Raw genomic sequence first — 27,469 nt, forward strand, 5'->3', positions numbered from 1 at the left:
CAAGTGCATTTCAATCTTTTACAGAGAGTAATTTACTTCAATGCATGAAATAATCATTCCACGGATAATGTTTGAAAGTGTCTTTTCTCTCTCATGGAAGTGAAAGCACAGGTGTTACCATGTAAGGAAGCCAACGTGGTTAATGTAACGGCCCTGACACTGTCACACCAGCTGGAATGCAGGCATAGTTGCAACATTATTACTTACACCTGTGTGCGACATGTTCAAGTGCCTGCCATGTGAGAGGTTTATGCTGTGTCCAAAGTCACTTACTCGTTCCTGTCAGAGTTGGAAGAAACATTTTTATCCTTTAGAAAACAGAAAAACCGCTGTGTTAAAAAAATGTTTTGATTTGGAGTCAAGGTCAATGTGTCTTAGAGATGAATAGCAGAATCAGGAACCTAGACCAGCTCGCCTAGGGGCAAGAAGACAGTCAGAGCTTTTCAGAAGGCTGGCCAGATGGCAGGGCCAATGGGCGGAGCTGGTCCTGAGGGCAACCAAGAGTCTGGGCACCACGGGCCACCACAGGGGGGGAGGCGTTGGGCTAGCAGTATCAGCGCACGAGGGATGCAGCTCCCCAACCTGAGGCTCATAGACCGGAGTGTAGATTTGAAGATAACAAAGGACAGAAAGGAGGGACATTTTCAGGAGAAACTGGCTTAGGAGAAGTGATTGCATGTAACCTCCACTGTCAAAAGTTGGGGGTAAGGAAGACAGGACCAAAATGCAGAACACAGAGAAGGAAGCAGATAAGAAAAACAAAAAGCGAAATTTATCAAACAAAAGCTGTTAAAAAAACACACAAAACAGGCAGGAAAACACAAGACAGGAAGTACATAAAAACAAACAGGAAACAGGGGGGCAAACATTTCAAACAGGAAACACAAACAACAAATTCTGTATCAGACTGGGATCTGAGTTACCTCTGTCACATATCATATACTTTATTACATCACAACCAGGCGTTGTTCGGTAAGATTGACCAAATGGGTACTTTCCTGCTTGAAAACATATAAACACTTAATAAAAGTGACATATTAATAGCTTTTAGCCTGGCTAAAAACTCACATGACCTTATTGCCAGCTGCTGTCTCATCTCCTAGGATATCACAGCTAATTTCCAAACAGGAAATTTGCATTCACTGACTACATATTGGAAATCTTAATGGTCACTTTCTCACATGAAAAAACATTAAACTTAATAAAGTGACATATCAACACATGTGTGCCTGGCTGAAAACCTGCTCCCATACGCAATGCATTGTGGGGTGGTTGAGTAGGTACAGTAAGCTCATAAGAGATTGTTGCCAATAGCATACTGTCTCTATTATACAAAACGCAATATATACTTAATTTGAATCTATAAATTGCATGGTTGTATTTCGACACAGACAGGGGGAGCACAGAGCGAGAGGGAGAATGGGAAACACAAAGGGAAAATACTGCCATGACACTTATGAATCATCATCCTGACAACTGTCTGAGTGCAAACATTCAGCAGGATATGACAGTCAGAACTTTGTGGACTGCTGTAAGGCCACAGGCATGTCCTGTCTCCTGTCATAAACCCTTATTCTCCTCAGCTCAGCCAACTTTTTTAGTTAGAAGAAGTGCGAAAAGTAAAGCCCCTTCCATTATAATTACAAACAAATAATCACTGATCTGAAGTTTTCGTATTCAATATAGGCAAAAACACAAACTCAGGCTTAACATGGGACCCTTTCCACCTCAGACAGAACACCAAATTTAGAAAGGAAAATATTTGGGATATGGCTTGAATTTAGTTATCGAAACAATAATATGTTTGTTCAAGTTTTTGCAAGCTGTAATTCTTGGAGCTTTCACAGTGGCCACATGTTTTTTGCCAGTTTCAGCACAGCCTGTGTCTGCATTCCTCTGCAGCAGCACAACTGCTCCATCTTAATCTGAGGGGTAGCTTTGTCCCATGTTGACTTCCACAGAAGCACATGTGAGTTCCTGGGGGCCAGATGTGTGGAAAGGACCTTTTGGAAATTGAACTATGTGCTCACATGTTGGCATTAGCATGTGTTTACCCAAACTTAATAAATGGATTTAAAATAGTGTTAAAACACATAAATGTTTTTTATATGGTTGCACTTTTGGTAACCATTCCTGAGGCTTGTGGAGAAAGTGAACTGTGCCAAGCTGTGAACAAAGTCTCTCTTTGTGGTTTCTGCACATGCTTTCTGTCCAGTACAACAGGGTGAGTGCATTGCATAATTAGAAATAATCACCTAGGGGTGTAAATGTTCCACATTTTTCCTCCTGAAGAACACAAACTGAGCTGTTTGCCGATGTTCATCCTGGCACCATCACATCCGCTTCCATCCGCTGAGGGACCAAGCTGTTGGTAAAAACAGAAATTACTTACATAAAGGCACACAAACACAGCTCCAAAGGGGATGATAAAAATGAGATAAGTTCTTTAGCACACAGGTTGCAGCAAAGACAATCAACCTTAGTACTCTTATATTGTTTTTGGTTTCCAAAAAACCAAAATATAGGCATATTCTAAAACTGCTAAAAAGTTGATAAAAGACAGTAACAAAGACTATGTTTAGTGGCCATGATAACATGCAACTCAACACCAGGAACTAATGAACTGCATTAAATTATATCTGATGTTATATCTGATTAATATTACAGCTACATTAATGGGTTTTTGTATTTACTGTTACAGATGTGTAAGGTGGGGCTAAGCTATACATTAAGTAATTTAATGTATAGAAATGCATCATTTTCTGTTAAATCCTCACTGGTTTGTAACTTTGGTCTCAATCCACTTTTCAGGGGCATGTAATAATAGTTCTGTTTTTGACTTTGTGACATGCATTTTCTGGTCTATCCAAAAGGTTTTTTATAACGTTTATGACGTTTGAGAAGAAATAGATTTGTTTTAAACACTTCGTAGTTGAGTTCATCAGAAACATTCAAAATAAACACATCTTGAGATATGAGGATTTTACTGGAAAGTAAGGGGTTCAAATAATCTGTAAAGTAATGCTGTCAAATGAATGAAATGGAGTTAAAATTACAATATTTGTTACAATACATGTAGCGGGGGGAAATCATAAAGTTACATGAAATGCAAACACTAGGTGCAAACCAAGTTTGACAGGATAGGATCAAGATAAATGTAGTTACAGCTGTTTCAAATCGATGGACAGGAGAAAAACAGACAAAGAGGTGAGGGACAAAGAAGTGTCATTAATGTCCACCTGTAAATGTTGAGAGCAGAAGGTTTTAAACCAAACTGTGTGTCTGTGACCCTGATGACAACCAGCTGAAAGCTTTAAAAGAGTCAGCTTATGAGGAGCAGAGAGGGAAAGAGGGAGAGGGAGGGTGAGATCAGATGTGGATGGAAGGGTGAGCAGAGCAGTCCTGAGCACAGACAGAGGGATTGAACAGGAGGATGGAGAACGTATAGAGTCCGATGTGAGGCTGCTGATGCAGAGGGAAGAGAAGAGAAGGCAAGCAATGCAACAGGAGCGAGGGCTAACAGGCAGAGACACAGTGGTGGGAGAAGTTGAGAGCCCAGTTTAGCTCAAGTTATACCAAGTAACATCGTGAAAGTGTACAGGCCACCATGCTGCCCTGGAGGATGATCATTGTTGGTATTTTCTACTGCTGCATCCGAACAGGTGTCTCACGAAGTCGGACTAAAGGTAAGGATTGAACTGAAACTCAGCGTTTTGATAAAGAATTGCAAACTGTATGTTAAACTGGAAGATGTGATTGTATCCACAAGTTTCTCTACATAGCAAATATAATATTTAGCAGCACTGTAATTTGATTGAGAGAATATAATTTTGGAGTAATCCAAATAAAGTGATAACTGAGTCTGGGCTGCAGGAGAATGTATGACAACATAGGGTTTTGTAAGGTATATCTTTGTTCTCATTTCAAAGTTTTAAAACATTTTACCATTTTTACCAAGCCCCAACTGTTTTCCTAAGAACAAGACCTTTATTAGAATCCAAAACAGCAAAGTTACAAAAAAAATACTGGAGAAAATCAAATTGTTTTCCTATATTTTGGAAGCTAAATACTGTGTCTTACTACTGTTTTCACTACAGTTTCACTTTTGTCATCCAGCTACTAGGTTCACATGTCATCTGCACCTGTTTCTAATATGAAAACAAAGAGAGGGTTCCAAAAGTGAGATGATATGAGAGAGGAAACTAATATTCCTCAAGTGAATGAAAAGCATATTGAGATATCCAGACCAACTCTGCTCAGGGAATTCCTTTTGTCAGAAAGAATAAGATCTTTTTTATTTGATTTGATAAGAATGATAAGATGTTGGTTCTATCAGTTACTGAAACAAACACTTATGGACATAAACAGAGGTAAATATTCAATAATTGCTGCGATTCTACAATCCTAAAGAAAAACTTTCCAGCTTATGCTATTGACACTTCTTCTTTGACAGGAGTTGGAATTCAAGCAACAGTGAGAATCACTTCATACACACATCGTAAAAAGGCTGGAATCACCAGTTCATATTTGGATCTGTTATACAGAGTTTAGCATGTGAACATAAAATAACCCCTGTGTGCAGTTTACTGAGTGATTTCTGGATAAGTTTTCCAAACACTTACCTCTTACTGCCACCTGGATCACAAGAATGTGAGTTTGACTGGAACCATGTGATCTAAAAACAGAGAGCTCATGCTCTGCATTATGCTTAACTTTTAGCAAAAAGCCCAGATTAGGCAATGAATGACGTGTGTCAAGTGATTTATCCATTTCGTTCACAATTATAAACACAGTGCAATGCCTTTTAATTAGAACCATAAGGGTTGGTTAAAAATGTTGGATTGTTTTTATTTTAAATACAGCAAGTATTTAAAATAAAACATTAAAACAAAAAGAAAATAAAAAAATAAAAATCATTAAAATGTATGCAGATCATTATACACACTGGAAGTAAAGCTTATGTAGAAGATGTCATAATGCTTACACCTATTAAAATATGATCAACTTAAACACGGACACAGCCAAGAGCGAAAGGGTTTGCAGTTTGGTAATTGACTCGGTCTAAGATATTTAATGGATTTCTCTCCTGTTTTATTTTATCTTCTCGTTTTAAAATGATAGGACAAACTATGAGCTGGTCATTACATCTTTACTTCAGACAAAACTCTCCAGGTTTAATGGTTCTGATTGCACAGCAGCAGGTTGAATGATAATCAACACAGACCAGTTGAGTCACAGTCCCTTAAGCACTGGTCTGAATACCTGCATGAACAGGTTGTGTTCAGTCTGTCTGCATTTATATCTTTATGACTTCCTCTGATTTTTCCCTCCATCTGTTCTCCTTTTATCTACACATAATTGTAACCTGAAGCATATGCTCTATTTGAAATGTTAACTGCATGAGCTTTAGATTTTACATGCATTAATAAAACCAGCAAGCAAAGAATGTTGGAGATACTGGACAGCGAGTGAAAACAGTTGTCTAAATATTTGCATGTTCTGATCCATTCTGTCTCTCCCCGATTTCCTAACGTTGATGAATGGTAATGTACATTGGTCGGTTGTGCCGCTACTTTGATATGGGTGTGATCTCAACAGTTATTGGATATATTTTCATGAAAAACAGACATTAATGTTCCCCAGAGGATCAGCCCCTCTGACTGATTCCTTGACATTTCCTCTAACATTACCAGGAGACTTGATAGTTTGTCACCAACATTTCTTTAGACCAAAATAAATAGGTGACATCACATGCACTCCATCAACTTTTTGAATATATTCCATGGTACTGACATTCATGGTCCCAACAGAATGACCTCTAATGACTTTCAAGATTCCTTTTTTTCCGATAGTGCCCTTATGTGGTTGAAACAACTTTTGACCTCACTTCATGAGATTTGGAGAAGACCTTCATATTCCCACTTAAGAAAATGCATTCATTTTTTGTTAACATGTTTTGGGAGGGAAATAGGATAAAGGACTGTTGTTGGATCTATTAATTATCATGTTTTCATTACTGCATAATGATCCGAAACCATGAATTGTTGTGTTTGTGTTAGCTTGATCATATCATATTCAGATAGTGTAGGGAGTGGATCCTCTTTTACTGAGTCTGACAAGTTAAGTCGCAATTATTTCCTATGGTAGCTCTGAACGGACAAACCAAACACTCCAGAGAGGCTCAAGAGAGGACCTTTCCTTTGAGGTCCACCGTAGGTTCTCTATATGATTGGAAATGGATGGGTGAGGGGGTTAGAGTTAGGGTTTTCAGTTGGTTGTATCTGTAACCTCACCACTAGGTGCCAATAAATCCATAACACTCATTCCTTGAGAGCTCTGTTTTTGTATAGTTAGTTTTTCAGTATAGTATTAGTCTGCAAGTCTGTGCAGGGTTAATTTTTGCTCATGCTCCAATCTTGAACAAGTAAAGGAAAAGGTTTTTGCCTGTGAGCTTTCTTTGTCCATGGAAGACTTGTTGCAGTTAAAACCCTGCTTTCCCATGCTGTGGAAGTGAGGCTGAAATGCTAACCCTATACTAAACACTGCATGCCAAAATCATCTGGAGCCTGTTGTATGATCGGTGTGTTCCTCCGCCTTTGATTCCTCTGCTGGCTTTGAAGTCTCAACTCCTGCAGATAGAAGTCATCTGTAAGGTCAGAGATCGTAGAGTTTGAAATGCATAGTATATATTAACTGTAGTGTTTCCTAGTGAGGGCAAGAGGAACCTGGATATCACATGTGCCAGAACAATGCGGAGTTTGTTTAAACTGCTTGTCACGGGAATGTCCAGCTTAACACCCTAAGTAGTAAATCATCCAAATAAAAAGCATACATTTAAACCTGAACAAAAGGGTTTGCTAAAAAAAACTTCCCCTGCTTATCTACCTCTATAAGTAAGTTCTATACATACGTTGGATCTCATTCTCAGTCTTTTTCTGTTTTACAAATAGCCCTATTCCCAGCGTCACGCAGAATAAAGCGAGGGCTGGGAAGTCTGGTGAACCCCACCTTCCACAATTCCTTTGATGACGTTCATCTATTATTTGAGGTGAGATGACTACATGCTGAATGTAATTTTAAAGTGCAAAAACATTGACTAAACCTCAATGATTACACTGATAATTTTTTTTTCTAGATCCTGCTGGCGGGCACACATTTTGAGGCCAGTGGAGCTTTTTCAGTGCAAGATGCTGAGCTTGCTTCCCTCCGCAAGACAAGAAATATGGAAGTCATCTGTGAAGAGATCATTCCCAGGAAGCTAACAGATGTGTTTAGGCTCATCTCTCGCCTTTCAAATCACATTGGTCACCTGCATCAGGACGATTTTGAGCGCTCCCTGTTGACTTTGGTATACGCAGCCCAGGGGATGGCCAATTCCACTACTGAACACCAACAAAGCTTATGGGCCGAGTCTTTTGTTAGTTTGTACAAAGCAATCAAGCAGGATCTAACAGGGTCAAACTGAACGGATGATGGTTTTGCTACACATTGGTTCAATGCATGTTAAATAAATATCCATGGAGATCAGTGGACATTCCTGGTTTTTGCTTTGAGACCTACATCTTCTATCCCAGCAAGATACTGAGAGAAAACCCTGTAAAAAAAACTGCTTCATGGTAAGATAATGATACAATTAAGTAAATAATAATACATTTACTGTCACAGAAAAGTAAATGCAAACATGACATGATGTATTTACTATACATATGTTGAATTTAAATGCTGAAAGCAACACCATGCAGCTACTTACATTCATATGTCTTTTCAGTGCTTGTTCACTAACACCTGGCTGTGATTGCATTCTAAGACTGAGAAGACCACTCACATTGAAACAAGAAATAATTGTTTATACTTCAGTGGCATGCTCTGTGAGTACAAGTGACTGTACAGAACATGTCTTCAAGATCATATATATGTTATCCAGTGAATGATATCATAACCTTTTACCACAAACAATTTACAAAGAAATATACTTAAACTAACCTATTGTACCTCAGTTCCTCCCTAAAGAAAGTTCACAAAGAATCCAATCTCATGCAAATGCCATTCGCAAATGTCCCTCATGGGGAATTACACCATGTTGTTACAGTACAGTGTCTTTAACAAAGGACAGGAGGTCCAAACTGAGCTGCCTTCGATGGTTTCTGGAAAAATCCATAACATTGCATACTGAAGTGAGTACAGGACTCACAGGGCAACTCCAATAATAATCGTTGAAGGCTCTGCATGTCCAAGTGGCTGCTTAGGCTCCAGGGCATTAGTATCTGCTCCGCTTCCGTCCAGGGAGTCGGGCTCACCAGGAGGGCACAAGGGTATGTACCGGATCCAGGAGGAAGAAGACAAGTAAGAGCTGATGCCAAAGGGAATGTTGTAGACTTCTCCGCTCTCCAGTGTGTTGCTGGAGTCATCCTCGTGAGCTTTGCTCCATGCCAGGATGCCTCGTTCATGCTTTGATCCTGTTGGACCGGTGTTAAATTTGTTAAACCCTTCTATCACGGTCTACTGAAGGAATGAGATTGTGTTATATTGGACATAGCTTGGTTGTATTTTAATAAAGCTTGGGAATGCTTTTCTGTGTATCAGGGATGTCTTTTTATTTTGGTGTTACTCTCCTCTTTACACTTACAGTAGAATATATTTTTCACAGGGTAATTTTAGAACTATTTCAGAATTTGAATTCAGTCTCGAGTTTTCTTCCTAAAACTATTTCCTGCCACAAGTATATAAAATAGCAAATGAAGATTTTTATTTTACATTTGATAACACCTTTTTTCTATAGTGAATGTTTTATGTCGTGATGACGCTTGCCATTAGTGTAATCTCTTTGAACTATAGGAAACTCTGGCCAAATTTTAATAGCGATTGTCTCCCTGTTCCCTGTGAGCCTGTTTTAAATCTAACCCAAGCTAGTTGATAATCATGTCTCCAGACACCGAATATCTTACTTGGGTATTCCAACACTGTATGAAAAAAACACCTGACACCATTCAGTCAGTAACTCTTACCCTAGCAATCATTTTGGAATAGGAAATGGTGCAATCCTTTAGTGTTTTGCAATATATGGACATTATATCATGAGGATTTAGATCAAAAATGTAACCAACAATCCAAGAATGTAAGGAAATTGAAAAAAGATACCTGGAATAGTGTTGTCCAGAATGAAGCCAAAGAAACCTCCAACAAACATGCTGGTTGTCAAAAGAACCTGCAAGACCTGGTCGAGTTCAGCCACACCTAACGAAATACAATGGAAATTGTTTGCGTAGAACCACATTATGATGCTTTTTCTGCAGATGAATGTTATTAATGTACCTGTAGCAATAGCTGTGGGGTTCTTGAATATCCAGTTAGGAATGACTAGACCAGAGAACATGGAGAATCCAAAAATGAAGAGGTTTCGAGAAGAATTCATATCTGCATACTGAAAATGTGTGAAAAAATAAAACATTACAGGAAATTATAGTCCTGCAATATTCAGGAGAATGTACAGTCCAATATTGCCACCATGATGTTTTAGAATGAGTACCTGCAGATTAGAAACTCCTGCTGCAGAGATGACGCCAAACATAACCATGAACATCCCTCCTACAACAGGTGATGGGATAGTAGTGAATATGGCGGCCACTTTACCAAACACACCCATGACAACCATCAGGACTCCACTAGCTACAATAACCATGCGACTGCCAACCTGCAAACAGAAATGGCAGAAATAAACGTCTTAGAAAGGTTATGCCTACTACCGCCTCCAAGGTTATGTTTTGGTAGTCTGTTGCATTGGCCATCAAAACTCAAAATCTCGGGGTGGATAAACAAGTTATTTTCAACTTTGGTGAAAATTTGAAAACAAGGCAGTGGGCTTTGGCCTTCTAGACAAGTACTTCCAAAAATACTCATTATTGTCTTACCTTTGTAATACCAAGGGCTCCAACATTCTCGCTGTATGAAGTGGTTCCATTTCCTGTACCCCAGGCTCCAGCCAACAGACAGCCCAGTCCCTCAATGCCAATACCCCTATTGATAGCATGTTTAGGGGGAGGTGGAGCCCCAGAGAGCCTGGCACATGCTTGGTAGTCCCCTACAGACTCTATCATGGAGGAAATCACACCAGCCAAGATGCCAACCACCCCTGCCAGGCTCACAGTCGGCATCCCCCACTGACCTATGTTTGGATTCAAACATAAGGAAATAGAAATAAACACAATGTGAGAGCCTGCAACCCTTTTATTTTCCATTTACTTTTAATTACTAAAAGGTAACCTTAGGCTATATTTGGATATATGGTGACCTTTACCTGGGTACGGAAAACGGAACCAGGGAGCTTGGCTTATAACATCTTCTTTAGATCAGTGCGGGCCAGGTAGCCATAATGACTTGGTTCAGTAGGAAGCACATTGTAGGTTGTCAAAATGTAGCAGATGAGCCAAGACAAAGTGATTCCAAGAAGAACCTGAGGACACAATCAAAAGAAAATAAAGTTTAAAGACTAAACGCACAGTTAACTTCACGTATTTCAATGAACGTGTTTGATACCTACAGGGAGAATCTGAAAGATGTAGACATTGGAAGTGTGCAGTTTTTTCTTTTTGCTGTACATAGGGAAGGGCACAGGTATATGACGGAGGTACTGTGAGAACAGGATGATCAGTGCTGTGGTCCTGTGTGAGACAAGAACAAATCATTACTAAATTAACATTGTTAAATAATATAGAACTGAACTATGTTGTTGCTAAAATCTAAACAAAAAATCAAAGTACAGCAACAACTAAGAAGGTTCTTTGGCAAGGAGTTATTTAATAAGCTTTATTGCTGTGCCAAGAGATTAAGACAGATTTCAAGTCAATAATATTTGTAATACACTTGGCTGTACTCTATGTAGGGGAGCAAGCAAGTTTAACATAACCTATAAGACAAGCTGGTGCATTAAAATTGTATAAACCCCACTAAGCCAAGACCTCACATTGCTAAACTGACAAGAAATAGATTACATGCAAGATAATCAGAAAGTTATTAGAACAAAAACAGAATTGCTTTTTTACTGTAGCAGAAAGATCCTGAACACTAAAAAAGGAACCTTTATTTGAATTGTACCCACATGGTAGAGATGCCCCAGTGGTTGCCAGCACTACTACCAGCTGAGTCAAACAGGGATAGCCCAATGAGAGAGATGGTGGGAGCGATGGTCAGAGGTCCAATAAAGCGCATGAAGAGGCCGATGAGGCCGGAGAAACCAACAAACACCTGGAACAGTGAGCCCACCATAATGGACCCCTGCAGCTGAGGACAGACCAGAAAGACGACATCAGTATGTTGCAAGGGTTGGAGCTGGCATGAACATGCACACATAATATTTCTGTTGAACAGCATTTGAACAAAGACTACTTTTATGGTGCTGTGGGTTCTGTCTAAACAACATGCATTTGTCCCAGCACAGGCAAAACATCATTCCACTCATGTCATTTCCACAGGACAGTACTTAAAACCGTGCCTTTAAAGTATTTTCATAACATAACACTTTCATACCGAAAAGTTAATGCCACTTTTATGACATGTGAAACGAATGCTGGTCATTCAAAAACACAATTTGAGAGATACTTTACCATGGGTCTTGAACTAGCAACATCTGAGTAGGTTCTCATATCTAATAGTATTTAAATGTTAAGCAATGTAGACCCCATGGGTTGGAACATAATTTACCAGGGTTGCAAGATGGGTGTAGAAAAAAAGAAAACACATTTAGGACCACAAAATGGTTGTTAGATCATCAACTGTATCGGTTTTATATTTTTCCTTTGAATGGTTTTTATCTAGGTCTAAAAGTGTCGGATGGAGGATTTCTGGTCACTGGTCAGGCCAGAGCAAAAAGCAATGGACTTCATAAAAAATCCACAGTGCCCGAAGTACATTGGATAGTCTGTCTAGGTGCTAGCTGTTAAATCCATACAAAACTGTAAGCGTAAATAAAATGTAATTTAGATGTATTAATCAGATCATTCAGTGGTCACTCAAAATCAGCAGCTCATAGGCACTTAGAAATTCTATGTTTTGTTGTATTAAGCGTGATACATGACATGTAACACTGGTGCTTATACCAAACAAATTGCTTAGCGTTGCTTTAAGTTATATTAAATATGTTTTCCTTCTCTGGTTTAGAGTTTGAACTATGCTCTTACAGTATATCACTATCTGTGAGCTAGGTTTGATTATTTTGCGACTGTTTTTATAGTTGAGCAAATAAAGAAAGAGAAGAAAAAAGAAAAGAATGACAGGTTGTGGCTGTAGGTTTTAAACTTGTACAACACCATTCATTTTCAACACTTGCCAGAGGCCCTTTACATGTGGAAAACAGTGGGTTGTGTTTAGAGAGATGTGATGGTTCACTTACTGCTCTCATTCTAGTCTGCCATACTTCAGTGAATTCCATGGAGGAAGTGTTGACCAAGCTGGCATTTTGGGTCCAAGCAGGGCATGTCCACTCAGGCATGGATAGCATTGCCATGGAAGGGGCCAGCAATGTGAAGGTACCACCTTGGAGAATGGGCAGTCTGGAAATGGCATATATTCACAGACAGCAGGAGTATAATTAAGAAAATGAAACCACAGGTAGCCAGATAAATCTGTTGTCTTTTTAGGCATCATCAGGTATCATCATGTCAGATGGAGTGCTCTCACCAATCGCAAAGGTTTATGCATATCAATGTGTGGGGTGATTATGTTGAATTGACTTGGGAAATGTTTATAAATATATATAATTATATATTTGTCAATGTAACAAGTATGAGCATCTTTCTACTCCATTTGAGACATTAAATGTTTATATTGAAAGTATTTAGTTTATGCTTAAGTTATACATTTTAATTTATTTTTTGTTAAAGATATCTTTTAATTAGTTTTTGAAATGTTCAATATAATAAACTTTATTCAATTAAATTCAGAAGAGTCTCTATGGATCCAGATTCTTTGACTGATCAAATGGTTGAATCATGTGAAGGTGGACGGACTGACTCTAATGAGGGGGCCTGATGTACAAGAGAGGTTAACTGAGTTAAAGTCATCTGCTTTGTAATAATCCTCATTATGCTGCTCATTTCACTGTCCACTATTTGTAGTAGATGCAGAATTTAAAATGAGTCAGTCTCTCATAGTAGGTCACAGTAAGTGGGGGTAACTTGCCTCACACAAGGGAATATTTAAGAACAACAGCAAATATCTTTTGATTGGAGTTTATAATGTTTTCATCTTGAGGGACATATACTGGAAGCCCCAACAACATACTGTCATATACGTCACGCCACCAATGGCAGTTCTCTTGAAAAAAGACGCACAGAGGCTCCGAATGTTTTAGTCAAGAACTAATTCCAAACATAGATAAGATTGAAAATCCAATCCTAGGAACAATCACATTGCAAGGATTTTGATGATTTCATTTCAAATAATCTGGTGGAAAATAAAGTCGCTTATGCTGAACTATATAACAAAACTGTTGCATTCTAAAAATACTTTTAGTATTTACCATGTTTTGGCCAAATGACGGATATCAAACTTTCTTAAGTACTTTGCACAAAGGTATTATCACTACTGTAAGGGTATTTGTATGGCACATTCCTCCACTGCATCTCCTCTAAGCCAATGATTTATTGTGGCATTTTACGCTGCAAACGACTTTAATGCATCCTTCCAAAATTTTCTATGGAGTTTTGGTTCAGTGCCTGCAAGGCCACTTATACTTAGGAAAATGCTTATTACGGAGACAAAAACCTCGTTTGGCCTGGCGTGTGTGTTGGGATCAAAAGTCATGTGTAACAGAGTGGTACGCTTACATTCAGTTTTGCCTTTATAAATTTTCAACCAATATCTCAGATAACGATGGCCATTGACCTTCTTTCTTTACGTAGGTCTGTCCTTTGCAGAGAGCAACAGCCTCAAACCATGATTTTCATCAACCCAACACCTTCAGTAGTCTAGGTAATGGTACTTTCTCTTGGAATGCCTAATACGATCTTCTCCGTACCAAAATGAAGTTTGTTATGGTTATGTCATCACTTCAGCCAAAACAAGTTCTATTTTTGGTTTCTTATAGGACCATGACTACCATTTATCACCTCTCACTCTGGATTTCAAAGCACCTCTACAAACTCAGAAGCACTGGCATGGTACTGATTAATCTAGGAGTGGAGACGTAAATGAACATGCAGATTTAAGGTCCCTGCGCGTAGTGTTTCTATGTACTTGAATTTGGTTACCAGCTTGCGAGTCATTGCACAGGTGCCCACCAGTAGTGCTGGATTTTGCTGCAGACGTTCTCTGTGATCCATTTGAGCCCCCGGGGTACGATGGATATTCCTCCAAAGCCTCCAGGCGAGGACGAGAAAATTAGTCATTTAGTTCTTGAAGTCTATAATTTTACTAAATTGCTCCCCAGTTGAAACTTCCACCACAGTATGCTTGACCTCATTCAAACCAAGTTTTATGCTCACCATGGGGGAACAATTTGGTACTACGGTCCACATTTACTAGCTCTTTTTGTGGCAGCCTTGATTTTGCTAATTGAACTGTTTGAGGTTGTGAAGTATTCAAAACATACTGTTAACGACTTACAAAAAAAGGTGCATTAATTCAAGGTAACTGCAGCTGATTGGAAGATCCTACTTAAAGAAGATAGTTTACAGGGTTCTTAGAGCCAAGCATATATATTGGCTGTTTGTATAGTCCAAACCCTATATGTAGCACATCCGGGATACATTTACCAATTAAGTTAAATTAAAACAACAAGGATTCTATGTTTTTTCTACATTTGTCTTCAAAACAGTTGAATCTTACTATATTAAACAATTACAGGACCTCCTCTAAACTTTTAAGGCAGAATTCACAATAGGTATGACTAAATACAAGTCCCCACCCTGATATACTTCAACGAAGCTCTCATGGGAACTCATTGTTACACACACTACTGCTCAAGGCTTTTAGCAATCTAGCGACCTACACCTCATTGGCAAAATGGATAAAACCTTGTGGTTCCCAAGCCAGGAGATTGGACATTTACCAGAGAACTAGATTCCAGACATAATAAGATTGAAATTCCTGCCCTAATCCTACTGCGACACTGATATTCAGCAAGAGCAAGGGAACTTGGTTGATGTTTGTCATTCTCCAAAACAAACTCTGCAGCATGCAACAGAGGAGAAGTCCGGCTCCTACTGCATGAACTTGTATTTAATTGTGTCAATTTATACTGTTTTGCATAATGTTGTATCATAAAATATAACTTTTAAGTATTGTACATGTATTTGGTACCTAAATATAAAGGCTGTGGCATTATAACATTACTCAATTAAGTAACATTTATTGCACCAGAAAGGTATCTTAATACGTATGTAAGGGTATGTGTGCCTGCATGGGCACAGGCTGCATCTTACACACTGCTTGACCCATTAGCCTAATATTTATTGTGGTCATTTTCACTGTATGCTCAAAGACGTTTAGTGTTTTGCATTCATTTATCATTTAAAAAAATACATATTCTATGGACTGTTTATTGGTGGTCAGTGCCTGCAAGTGAACAACAACTTATTTGGGGCAAAATGCATTATTGGCAACTGGTTAGACTAAAAAAAGGCCTCGTTCTGGCCTTGGTTGTTGATAAAAAACGTACATGTATAACAAGTTGGGATATTATAAAATCATTGTTTTTGCTTTATTTGAGACCATATTGATTCTAAGTAAACTGTGATGGACAATTGACTCTTCTTTGTTTAGTAGAGTCATTCCTGGCAGAGATCTGCAATCTACTGCCGTACTTTTTTATTTCACTTTTTACCCATGATTTCCTCATCAAACCCAAAAACACCTTTCCATTTGTGAGGATCTTAAGGTAAAGCTGTACTTTCTCTCTGGTAATCCCTTAAATAAAAGCTCTGCCCAGTTACAAAGAAAATAATGTTGTTGTTCATGGTTAAGGCTGTACACTCACTTCAGCAGGCCTGAAGTTTAACAGAGGTTAAGAAGGAATGATTGTTCTGCTTTGCTTAATAGGAGCAGCATGACTAATTCCACTTTAATGCACCGTGCTGCACTGCTGGATTTAAAGCACGACCCAACACAGCATGACACAGAGAGGTGAACTGATTAATCTAGGCAGTGGAAGAGACGTAAATAGTAATCATCAGAATAATTAAGGATATCCCTGCTCATTAACTTCTTTTAATTGAATTTGTTACCTGATGCCGAAAGTAACTTGCAACAGAGTGCAAACACCAGAGACGAAGAATATTGTGCTGATGAGGTGGCTCTGTGTGATACCATCAAACTGCAGACACAAGCCCTGAGACAGGATTAACGGAATGGCGATGATTCCTCCAAATGCCGTCAAACAGTGCTGAGAGAACCAGAGAAAAAGATTAGCTTCATTTATTTTTTGAAGTACGTAAGTAGGATTTTACTAAATGTTGTATGACCCCTGGAAGAACAATCAGCCTACAGTAGTGGCTAGACCTGCATCCAAACACAATGATTTTAGAATGGCTACAATCACAATATGGGGGAAAATCTGGAGTACCTAAACGATACCAGCATTTACTTTATGAACTTTTTTTGTGGCAGCCTTGACTTTACTACTCTCAACTTTGTAAAATTGTTTGTATGAGGTTATGTATTACCAAACACCAGGAACTTGGTTAATCCTCTACAAAACAAAAAGGGCATTATATTTCAATGGATGTTTTAATGCAGCAATAGATTGGTTAAATCCTTAATTTATTATGTACATAGTATATCAATTATCAATTGCTTCTTAGCCCGACCAAGCTATTTGAGTCAGTATTGGCCTGTTATTGGTATCAGTCATCCCTATAAGTAGCACATCTCTGGGATACACTAAGAAGGACCCGTGACAAATGCCGTGAAAGAAATAATAAAAAGTTAAAACAGAAAAGGAAATAGTTTATATGGAACCATACATTTGAATCTTCAGAAGAAACAGTCACTGATCTTAGCTGATTAATACTTACAACCAATTCTCACTGACATTACCATCTAAACTGTATCTGAAGCAAATTTCACAATCAGACATACATAAATAAAACCAAGTCCAACCAACCGTGAAGGTAACATCCAACGGAAGCTCTCACGGGAAACTGTGGTCATGTTTGCATTGTAACAACACAAGCTACTGTACATAGGCTTTTAAGCAGGAAATGGCTGGAGACACCTAGCACCTCATTGTCAAACATGGATGTGAAAACCTTTGCTGACGTACCTGGATGCCGAGGATGATGCACAGGTACCAGGGAGGCACATCTGTTACGCAGTATGCTAGCTTGTTGTTGTCTGACTCCCTGGACATGTCCAATTCTTCTCCATGTGTTGTTTCCGGTAGATCACAAAAGCGCTTTTCACGCTTTAATTCATCAGACAGAGACACAGATGAAGTGAGAATTAGAGCTATACAAAATGAGGGCTGCACTTCTTTGTTTTGCGTTGAGGAAATCTGTAACTTTCTCAAACATGAAAACAATATTACACAAAAACAAAGTCACGGAAATTTGGGGCACTCATTTACCTATAATTCCTAGTAAGGGAATGTGGTTAAATATTTTTTAACTCATGACTTTCCAGCAACAATAAGGATAAATGATTTGCACTCTAAATGGATCCAAGATATGATAGTATGATTATAAACAAAATGCCTGTCAGATGAGCTTATTTATTTTCAAAAAATAGTTAGCACTTTTGAAAATAGTTTAGATCTAGACTCAACACTGCTGTTAGTCAGACTAAACAGCATGTCACTTATCTCTTCAATAATGAGATTTTAAGCTTGGAGGCGCAAGAATGTAAACAAGTACATTCATATGTCTCCATGACGCCACTTTGCTAGCTGTTCTTTCTGGTGTTAATTATTAACTGATTAAAAATCTAGTTTCTAATGTGGTAATAAACGAAAGAACACATGGATTATCCAGTTCAGTGATAAGAGGAGAGATACATCTCCAAGTGTTACTTCCAGACTTCCAGATGTGTTCACATTCACACAGATAAAAGGAAAAAACCTAACCTTCATCTGATCCTATACTGTAATATTTTTACATTATCGAAGAAAACTTTTAAAGTGTGTTGCATTTAAAGAGACTTCTCTATAGAATCTAAGAAATTAAATATAAGTAATACTCACTGCAAATGCATAGTTGTCAAGACCATTACTCTCCTTTTCTGGAGCCATGTCAGCTTCAGCCCTATAGGCTCAGGTGGTGGTCCTTTGGGGCCGAAAACAAAACAGAAAAGTGAAATAATATTAGCAAGAGGGGAGGGAACTCATCAAGAGAGGACGGGGGAGTCTAAAATGGTAGAGCTGGGAGGCGGGAGGAGGCAGGAGAGGTTGGCAGTGTTGTAGGAAGGAGCAGAGTTCAGACGTGACTGCTGCCGCTTGTTGACTGAAATGACTCCCACCAGCAGCTCATGTGAGCCCAATTACAACTGAAACAGCAGCTGACCAACCAGCATATGTTAGGTAGGGCTCATTGAGACATCTGTTTAATCTCTCAAGCATACCCTTTTTTTCTCCGTTTTTTGAGACAGTCAAATTTCAATAGTTAGAAAAGTCTTTAGGCCATAGCTTTTGCCCTTTCTTCCACCGAACCTTCCTAACTCTGACATGCTATCACAAACTAAACTATCACATGCTGCTATTGATGACGATAGATGTTCAGTAAATGTTAACCTAATTTACTAATTTACCGTAAAGCTCTATTTCCCCTCAAATGATATTAGACAAAATTATATTATTAGTCTAAATTAAGAGATTGATAGCAGCCCACATTCACTTCATTAGGGAGGTCGTAGTACAGCAGCAGAGAAGGTTAACATTCTAACACCATTTGCATGTGTAAGCCAGATCATTTTCACAGCCTCTGTGACAGAAAACAGGAGTCTGTACCTTGTCTTGTTTCAAAGGCAATGGAGGTCACAGAAACATAGCTTACACTGGCAAGTAGACAATGCAAGCAAGAGGCTATTTAGAAACATATTGAGAGTATTCTTCGCTTTTAGGGACTGTTTAAAATGAAGGAATGTTAGCTTGAAAAAGTTCACTAAATAGGAGAGTTTAGGAAATTGAGCTCACATGAAACTTTCCAAAAGCACAGAGAGAAGCCGCATAGGGACATCATGAGGTCTTCTGCTCTGTATGCATGTGACAACACATTATAAGGATCGCTCACATGTCAGGTAGTGTAGGTCCGGGATTGGTGCCAGTTTTCTTTTAAATCAAGCCATCAAGGATATATAAGGTCAGAAACCTGTGTATGTTAAAGGTTACCCATGGGATTAACTGCATTTTAGCATTACAGCTGAAATGACTGACTGGAAGTAATAAGCATTGTGGTCATCTGCTCTTACAGAAAACCCCAAAATGTGTTATGTGTCAATATTTGTCCAGTCACCAAATCATAGCTCAATGTGTGGAGAAAGAAGTAAAAACGTGCTTTCTTTCCACCCAACCTGTTGTTGATCAAGTCAGTCTCTGAGTTTTTGCATCAGGCTGCAGCTCAGAAGCACATGATCACATTTAGCCTCAGAGACAGTGAACTTTCTCAAGTGTGTGTTTCAGAGGCTTCTCTATAATCAAATTGGGATAGGGGCAGTTCGCAATCAATGGCTGAGTGCACTGGGTTTAGTTAACAGAATAATGTTCTGCACGTGTATTTAACAAAGCTGATCATGAATGTTGTTTCACCATAATTAATAATGGGAAATGAAAACTATCTAAAAAGGCCTTATCTCCTTTTCAGAATGAGTTTTGTCATTGTTACAACATATAATGTTAGAGTGTATGGAAACTGAGCTGAAATCATCTCAATGGAAAACCATATGCCTCAGACAACACTTTTCTTTTCCTTCTATGAAGACATTCAGCAACTCACTTTTATATTTAAAAACTCAAATAACTCACATATAAATTGTTATAGGTAACAATAAATTATTTGTATTTATGATAATGAGAAACTTCACAGAACCTCATTTTTAAAAAGCTATTTTGGATGCTTGAAAAGAAGTTAACTCTATTGTCTTGGGTTTATGCTTGTAAAGATTGCACAAGAAATCTGGACAGCGTAAAGAATACGCCTCACATCAGAGGGAAGTTTTCACCAATCAGCTGAAGAAATGTGCAATCTCAATCCTTTCAAAAGATACCTCACATTGAATATTATCCTCTCTCTTATACTACATTGTTCTGTGATAACTGGCAGATAAGGTTTAGTAATATTGTATCACTAAAACAACACCAAAAAATAGTTGGATAACAACAGGACAATGACGTTATGTGTCCACACTGGATGAAGAAAGTACAAATCAAGTCTCAGAGAATGTGGGGTCTCAATGCATCATGTGACCCTGACAACTGAACAATGAGTGCAGCTTCGGTTGCATTCAAATAATCACCTTGAATAAGCCCAACCTTTGTTTCCAGACTCATCTGTGAAGCAGAACTGACATTTATAAAAGGGTTTTTTTTCCCACCAAATTTATAAAGGGTGTCCTCGCATGACTCTTAAAAGTCAGATTACATGCTGACCACAATGACTTGCATCCTGTGACTCATGTGTGACGCAAGAGGAATAAAACAGCACCATCTACATGGTGAGAGTGAAAACTGTTACTTTTATCTCATACTTTATTACATGACTGCTCCTACAGCTGTCAAATATGTTTTTCATTTAGGCCCGGGCCATGGCAACACTGGCTGGGGCACCTGCACCATACGCCGGCGATCCGGGTTCGATTCCCGACCCGTGGTCCTATCCGGATCCCACCCCGACTCTCTCTCCCTGTCACTCTCCTATCCGATTAAAGGCAAAAAGCCCCAAAAAATAACTTTTAAAAAAAAATATATATATAGGTTTTCATTTGATATTTATGTTGCTGAAAATGCTTCAAAACATAAATGTCCTCAAGATAAATCCAGACTTTGTACATACATTTAATATCTGTCAATATTGTTAAGGAGATCACACAGCTGCTTACTCAGCAGAGTTTACATTAAGCTTGTATACCCAAGACGATTTGGTTTCATATATTAACAAAATACCGTACACATCCACTCTATAGACCAGTGGTAGTCTAAGAGAAATTTGTATAATTATGATCTTTAAATGTGTGTTTTACACCAAAAGCTCTCCATTCATTCATATTCATTTGTATGAATCATTCCTACATTTCATTACATGCAAAATGGAAAGGAGATCAAGCTTTATTTACTTTTTTAAAACATATTTCAAATGCAACCAAAGCATTTAAAACTTAACAACCTGAATCTGAATCTATTTAAATATCTGATTCATCTTCTTAGGCCTAGTGAAGTTGAACTAAATTGAAGATGATTAGTAACTATTCATATCGCTGCTGAAGATTGTCAATGTAAATGTGTGTTCATTTTACAGATATGTAAGCTTTAAACACCTTAGAATGAAATGCCAGGAAATTTCAAAATGGTGCAATTTAAAAAAAGTCTACTGACATCACCTGATCTTTACATGACATACAGCAAGACCTCAGAACATTGCTTTCTTATATTCAGAGTATAAGGAATAAATGCACTGAGGAGCCAACACCACCAGATGGAGAAAACTAAACACATAAGATGTGCTCCCTACACACCACAAGGAGTCCCTGAATGCTGTTCCCAGTGTGTCAGTGAGGTGAAACGATGTGTGAAAGGGCATGTTGAGGCCAAGGTGATAACGGTTAGTCTTCCAATAATCTGGTGATAAGGAAGAGAAGCAGCGGTTTAAATCTGTTTTAAAGGGTTACGTTTTGCTAAAGTGTAAAGCAAGGCACAGAGGCAAGGAGACTTTGTCTGAACTCGTCCCTAAAATTCAAGATATTTTCATGCTGGAGACATTGAAGGCAGAGAAACCTCAGAGTTAATGTAATAACTCAATGCTCTTTGATTGTTTAGCTAGTTTGTGTAGAAAAGTGATACGGGTACCTACCTGAAACAAGTTTACATATTTACAATGAGCACACCTTACATTTTGAAGTTAAAATGGGACGCTTAAGGAAAAAACTTTTCCTAGAAGTACATATCGCCAGTCGCTCCTCCCTGATAAAAAACATGTGATGCAGGTCAAACAGGCTGACGGGAGGGAGGGTGATCTCACCGCCATCACCTTGTACAGTGCAACAACGATGCCAGACAGAAGAAGAAGTAGAAGAGGTTTGTGATATTTTAAAGCTCCTGCGTACTGGTGAATAAAGTCAGTACTACAAACATCTGATGACGAACGGACCGATGGTGGGGGGTAAGCTACTAGGAATGTGGAATAGAGTAAATACAGAGAAAGAGTCCTGCATGGATCAAGAAATGGAATCTCAGCCACGCAAAAAACTATCCCATTCTATTGAGGACATTCTAAGGGGGCCCACATGTGCCAGAAAGGAGAAGAAAACTCATTGTGACTGGTCTGTTATCAAGGAGAACACCAGAATATCTAAGCAGATCTCATGTGCAGGTACGTTATCGATCACTCTTTTTTTTCTCCAAAAGGAGTTCATTCTTGCTATTAAATATTATGTTCTCTGTTTCTATGTCTAGAAACAACACAAATCAGACTACTTGCAGAGTCTCCAAAAGCCACCACAGACAGCATGAGTGAGTATTGTGATTTTTGAAGCCATATGTTTACCGGTAAATTGATGCTGATGAGGAAGATGTCAATGACAATAATTGTTTACAGGTCAGAGGAAAAAGAGGCAAACAAGGGTCACTTTCACCCCGATGCAGGTGCAGGATCTGGAGAAAGCCTTCGAGCAGACTCACTACCCAGACGTGAACAGAAGAGAGCAGTTGGCCTCTCGCCTGCAGCTCACAGAGGGACGAATACAGGTTAGACACACAATGCTAATCACTGTTATTTAAGTGTGTTTTGTTTTGATTTGTGTTTCCATTACTTTTCTTAACTTGAATTAGCAAAAGTGCACAATTAGTAATGTGATTAGTGAGTGAATTGTTTGAATGTTTGACCAAGAATTATCATGGCAGCATTAAATACAATATACTTACAGTATTGGGAAGCTGCTTTGGAAGCTACCAATTATTTCAACAATGAACATGATAAAGGACAGTTTTTTATATATGTTTAAACATCTGTATATTCAAATTAGACACTATTTAATTTTGATTGTTCTGATAACATTCAAATAGCTACAATCTAGTTATTTTTGTCCAATAGGTATCAAATAAACAAACTATGACACACAACACATCGTCTTTATTTTGCAAGTCGTATATTGCTGGAAGGAGTCAATAAGTCAAACTGGGGTCACCAACAGTTCAGTGATTGTTTTTAAACAATGGGCTTATTGTAATAAATAGTTATTATTGGAACCATGAATGTTAAACAGAAACGTTGACTGTGGTTAAATGTATTATGTCGACAGACCTCACATAACTGTATTAGCTTAGTTGAAAGCAATAATATTAAGTTCAAATAATAACAAATATTCGGTTCAACTTAATATTATTGAGTCCATCTAACTTTATACAGTTGTATTTGTTGACATTTAATTAAAGTCAACATTGTTTTTTCAGTGTACTATGATTCAATGATAATGATTGCTCAGAAGAAAATAATAATACATCTTTTGCTTTTGGTACTCTACAAAATAGGAATGGCTAAGTTATGAGTATGTTATCATAGATACATTTATTTAACTTGTTGTTTGTGCTTCAGATTTGGTTCCAGAACCGCAGAGCCAAACGGAGGAAAGCACAAACTGTGAAGGATATAGAACTGATGAGCAGTCAGCCTGCAAGTCATCACCTGCTTTATTATGAGGTAACATCACATTTAATATATACGTTAATTCCAATGATATTCCCATATTATGTGCTTCAAACTCAAAATGAAGCTTACATTATTAACAAATGAATATAAAACAGGGAAGAAAATTTTAAAAAGTGAAATACATTTTTAAAAAAAGGAAAGAATTCAAGTTTCAAAAATAATATTCTGTACAATTATATTGAATTGTCATATATATAAAAATGAATAATTATTTTTAAAACCCATATCCTACCATGAGTTTGTGTGAACATTTAATTTGATGAAACCCGAAATGTATTTAATTTGGCTCATACTTAATGTAGCTTTTATTATGTTCTTTAGCGATTTTCTAATTATATTGTTGTTTTCGGTCATTATCTCTTAAATTTCACATTACGTTGGTCTAATATTCCTGGTGAAAAGGCCTTGTTTAAAGGGTGTTATACCTCTGGTATGAAAACTGTATCAGATAGATATTTAAATGTTTTTGACATATAGAACAATATCATTTGATTAACTAAAACAGTGATTAGTGGTTGTGTTGTTTCTTGGAGAGAACTTCTCATCAGTATGCATGTCCCCCCATCAGCGGCTACAGGAGCCCCAGCTGCAGGCAGCGTGCTGGCTGCCGTGGTGCTTTCCTAAACCTCTTCAGTCAGCACTGTTCCCTAGAGAAGCTTCAACCGCCACCTTGCTGACCAACACACATCCCCCAGGTCACAGGACTCTGTATTTTGACCCGCTGGGGACCAACAGATAGCAAAACACTTGTAATTGATCGCACTATTGTGTTAAAGTGTTTTAAAATCATGTGGTACAAAGATCATAACAAGTTTTGATACATGATTTGCGGATCATAATGAGTTATAACCATGACACTACTGTAATCTGTAAAATATAATAACTGTTTATTGATGAGCTTAATTGTCAGGTGTGTTGTATATACTGTGTTGACATCATGAAATGAACTTGATGAACTTTATTTTTTCCTTTCCTATTAAAGTTGACAGACAAAATGAATATTCCGGCTGAATACTGAGAAGAGTTGGCTTCTTTTATAATTATTCATTATAATAACCTTTTGAACTGTTGTATTGAAGTCAAGGTTTGAGAGTACTCAGCAATGCGACATGCTTCTCGGTATTGAGCTGCTGTGTTATTGTGAAGGAGAGCATTTAGATTTTCGCATGACACCACACTTCCTTGTCAGAGATAAGATACAGCACCGCTCATAAACTTTTCATATGTTTGACTTTCTGAAAACCTGTCCTTATCTTAATTTGGCCTCGTAAACCGGGGTTATTGGCAGGTCAGCTGAGGGAGCTTGTTGAATAGGATCAAAGTGGAAACATCGGCTAAAGGAACTGTTTATAGGTGTTGTTTAATAAGTGTGATTGATAGTAAGACTACGAAAAAAACCGCACATATGCAGTGGTGAAAGTAACTAAGTACCAGTGGTGGAAAAGTACTCAGATCTTGTACTTATAAATTAGAAGTACCAGAGTGTAGGAATACTCAAGTAAAAGTCCTGCTTTCAAAATGTTACTTGAAAAAATGTTAGCATCAAAATAAACCTAAAGTACCAAAAGTAAAAGTACCCACTATGCAGATTGGTCCATTTCAGAATAATATATATGATATGTTTTATCGTTAAAGTGTTATCATTAAAGTGTTATCAAAGCTGGTTAAGGTGCAGCAGCTAGTTTTAATGGCTTTGTATACTGTACTGCAGGGTAGCTGCTGAATTTACTCCAGGTGTATCTAAAGTCGGATTTAAGTGTTGATTATATTTCACAATCCAAATCTGTAAAATAACTTAAGGTATTAAATAAATGTAGTGGAGTAAAAGTACACGATTTACCTCTGAATTGCAGTGGAGTAGAAGTACAAAGCAGCAAAGAATTGAAGTACTTGTACTAAGTAAAGTACAACTAACCTCAAAATTGCACTTAAGTACAGTACATGAGTAAATCTACTTAGTTACTTTACACCACTGATAAGTACATTTACTCAAGTACTGTACTTGACAAGTACAATTTGGAGTTATATAAAAACGCAGATACTCATGTACTTTACATGAGTATCTAATGATGTGAAACATAATCAACACTTAAATCAGACTTTAGTTACACCTGTACTAAAATCACAAACTACACTGCAGTAAATAAAATAATAAGAATGGTTCCATCTTGATGATAAACAAATTAAAACACAATCAAAGCACATATATATATATATGTGCTTTGATACAGCCGCGGAAAAAATTAAGAGACCACTCCAATTTTTCTTAAATCTTTAGCTCTACATGTATGGCAGCCATTACAGTGTGTGTTGAATTCCAACACAGGGAAAAAATGCCAGTAGTTTATAGAATACAATAAAAAAGTGTTTAAAATAATTTAATTCAAAAGACGTGCCTATGAAAAATAAAACAAGAGAAACTGATCATGGTGAAGTGGTCTCTTAAGTTTTGCCGTGGCTGTATATATATGTATATATATATATATATATATACAGTATATCTATATATATAATATTTCAAAATGGGCCAATCTGCAGAATGAGTACTTCTACTTTTGGTACTTTAAGTATATTTTCATGCCAATACTTTTGTAGTTTTACTGGAGAAAATGTTAATGCAGGACTTTTACTTACTCTCTGCACGTATGAATGTGTTTTAATTCACCTTCATTTATTTTTTGAAACCAATATAACTCACCAGCTTACTGTATTTCGCAATATTTCCTTTAATAAAGTGACTTTGCGTTATGAAACCTGTTTCTCGTGAAAGTGATATTATTCTGTGAAAACGCACCTACAATGACATAAACGGTTCCAATCCTTTTCTTTCTTTGAAGCTGGCCATCTTCCAAATAATTGTCAATTGTAAGAAAGATAACGCAGCTTCATTATCAATATCATAACTCCATTGAGAGTACCATAACTGATTAAATGTATCAAGCCTCTGAGAACGGTTAAACTTTTCACCCCGGTCATATCTTATTTTATTGCTTGTGTTTGCTGTTCCCTTAGGCAGGATAAAAAGGACACAAATAGTTTGTGGTGACAGCATCAAAGCAACAACTTTGAACCACTTGTGTAACCAAAATGTTATCATCTTGTGAGTTATGCTTGTGCGAATACTAATGGGCATCAGTAGTTGGAGATGTCAGAAGGAAATGAGGAAAATTGTTTTTAATGACGTTTACCTGGAACACATGTTCTGTCCAAAACCTAAATATCATAATCTACTTTGACAATTGTAGTAAGAATGCGTTTAGTGATAGATCATTGTCGTTGTCTCATTTCAATAATAAGAAGTATCACACTACACTAAATTACAGATGTATTTTCTATTTACTTCCATAGAATTGCTGGTAAAATAAAATACAATAAAAAAGACTTGACATTGCTTTTGAAGGGACCAGACTTTTTTTGTTTTTGCTGTGTGATTGGTATTTATTGTAGTATTATTTTGATATGTTAAGGAATAAAGTGTTTTTTAAAATATAAACAGGAAATAAATAATAAATTCAAACAAATTAATTTAACAGCAGGTTTTCTCCAATGGAGGTTGACTCATCTTCAAACATCGCAACCTCATGCCTCAAGATGTTGCAATGGCTTAGGCTGTGCCACACATGGTAGAC

The 27,469-nt window shown here is 37.6% G+C and overlaps 3 protein-coding genes across 3 annotated transcripts; 2 read left to right on the plus strand and 1 right to left on the minus strand.

Annotated features, from left to right (window-relative positions):
- The first annotated feature begins 3,371 nt into the window (after positions 1 to 3,371).
- LOC134875079 (protein FAM180A-like) lies at positions 3,372 to 8,577 on the plus strand. Its single transcript, XM_063899487.1, has 3 exons — positions 3,372 to 3,686; positions 6,951 to 7,048; positions 7,136 to 8,577. Exons 1-3 carry the CDS (start codon positions 3,608 to 3,610, stop codon positions 7,463 to 7,465), a joined length of 507 nt encoding a protein of 168 aa, XP_063755557.1. The 5' UTR covers positions 3,372 to 3,607; the 3' UTR covers positions 7,466 to 8,577.
- On the minus strand, positions 7,616 to 18,416 carry slc23a4 (solute carrier family 23 member 4). Its single transcript, XM_063899477.1, is given in 13 exon segments — positions 7,616 to 8,456; positions 9,139 to 9,234; positions 9,313 to 9,421; positions 9,527 to 9,691; positions 9,909 to 10,162; positions 10,295 to 10,339; positions 10,342 to 10,450; positions 10,538 to 10,658; positions 11,096 to 11,277; positions 12,386 to 12,545; positions 16,218 to 16,375; positions 17,255 to 17,395; positions 18,170 to 18,416. Coding segments are annotated over 13 exon segments (1,857 nt in total). The 5' UTR covers positions 18,218 to 18,416; the 3' UTR covers positions 7,616 to 8,187.
- Positions 18,417 to 22,169: 3,753 nt separating this feature from the next.
- LOC134858354 (homeobox protein aristaless-like 4) lies at positions 22,170 to 24,788 on the plus strand. Its single transcript, XM_063874207.1, has 5 exons — positions 22,170 to 22,505; positions 22,589 to 22,645; positions 22,731 to 22,879; positions 23,727 to 23,831; positions 24,409 to 24,788. Exons 1-5 carry the CDS (start codon positions 22,271 to 22,273, stop codon positions 24,577 to 24,579), a joined length of 717 nt encoding a protein of 238 aa, XP_063730277.1. The 5' UTR covers positions 22,170 to 22,270; the 3' UTR covers positions 24,580 to 24,788.
- Positions 24,789 to 27,469: the final 2,681 nt, after the last annotated feature.

Source organism: Eleginops maclovinus, chromosome 2 (genome assembly GCF_036324505.1).
Source record: "Eleginops maclovinus isolate JMC-PN-2008 ecotype Puerto Natales chromosome 2, JC_Emac_rtc_rv5, whole genome shotgun sequence".
NCBI classification, from domain to species: domain Eukaryota; kingdom Metazoa; phylum Chordata; class Actinopteri; order Perciformes; family Eleginopidae; genus Eleginops; species Eleginops maclovinus.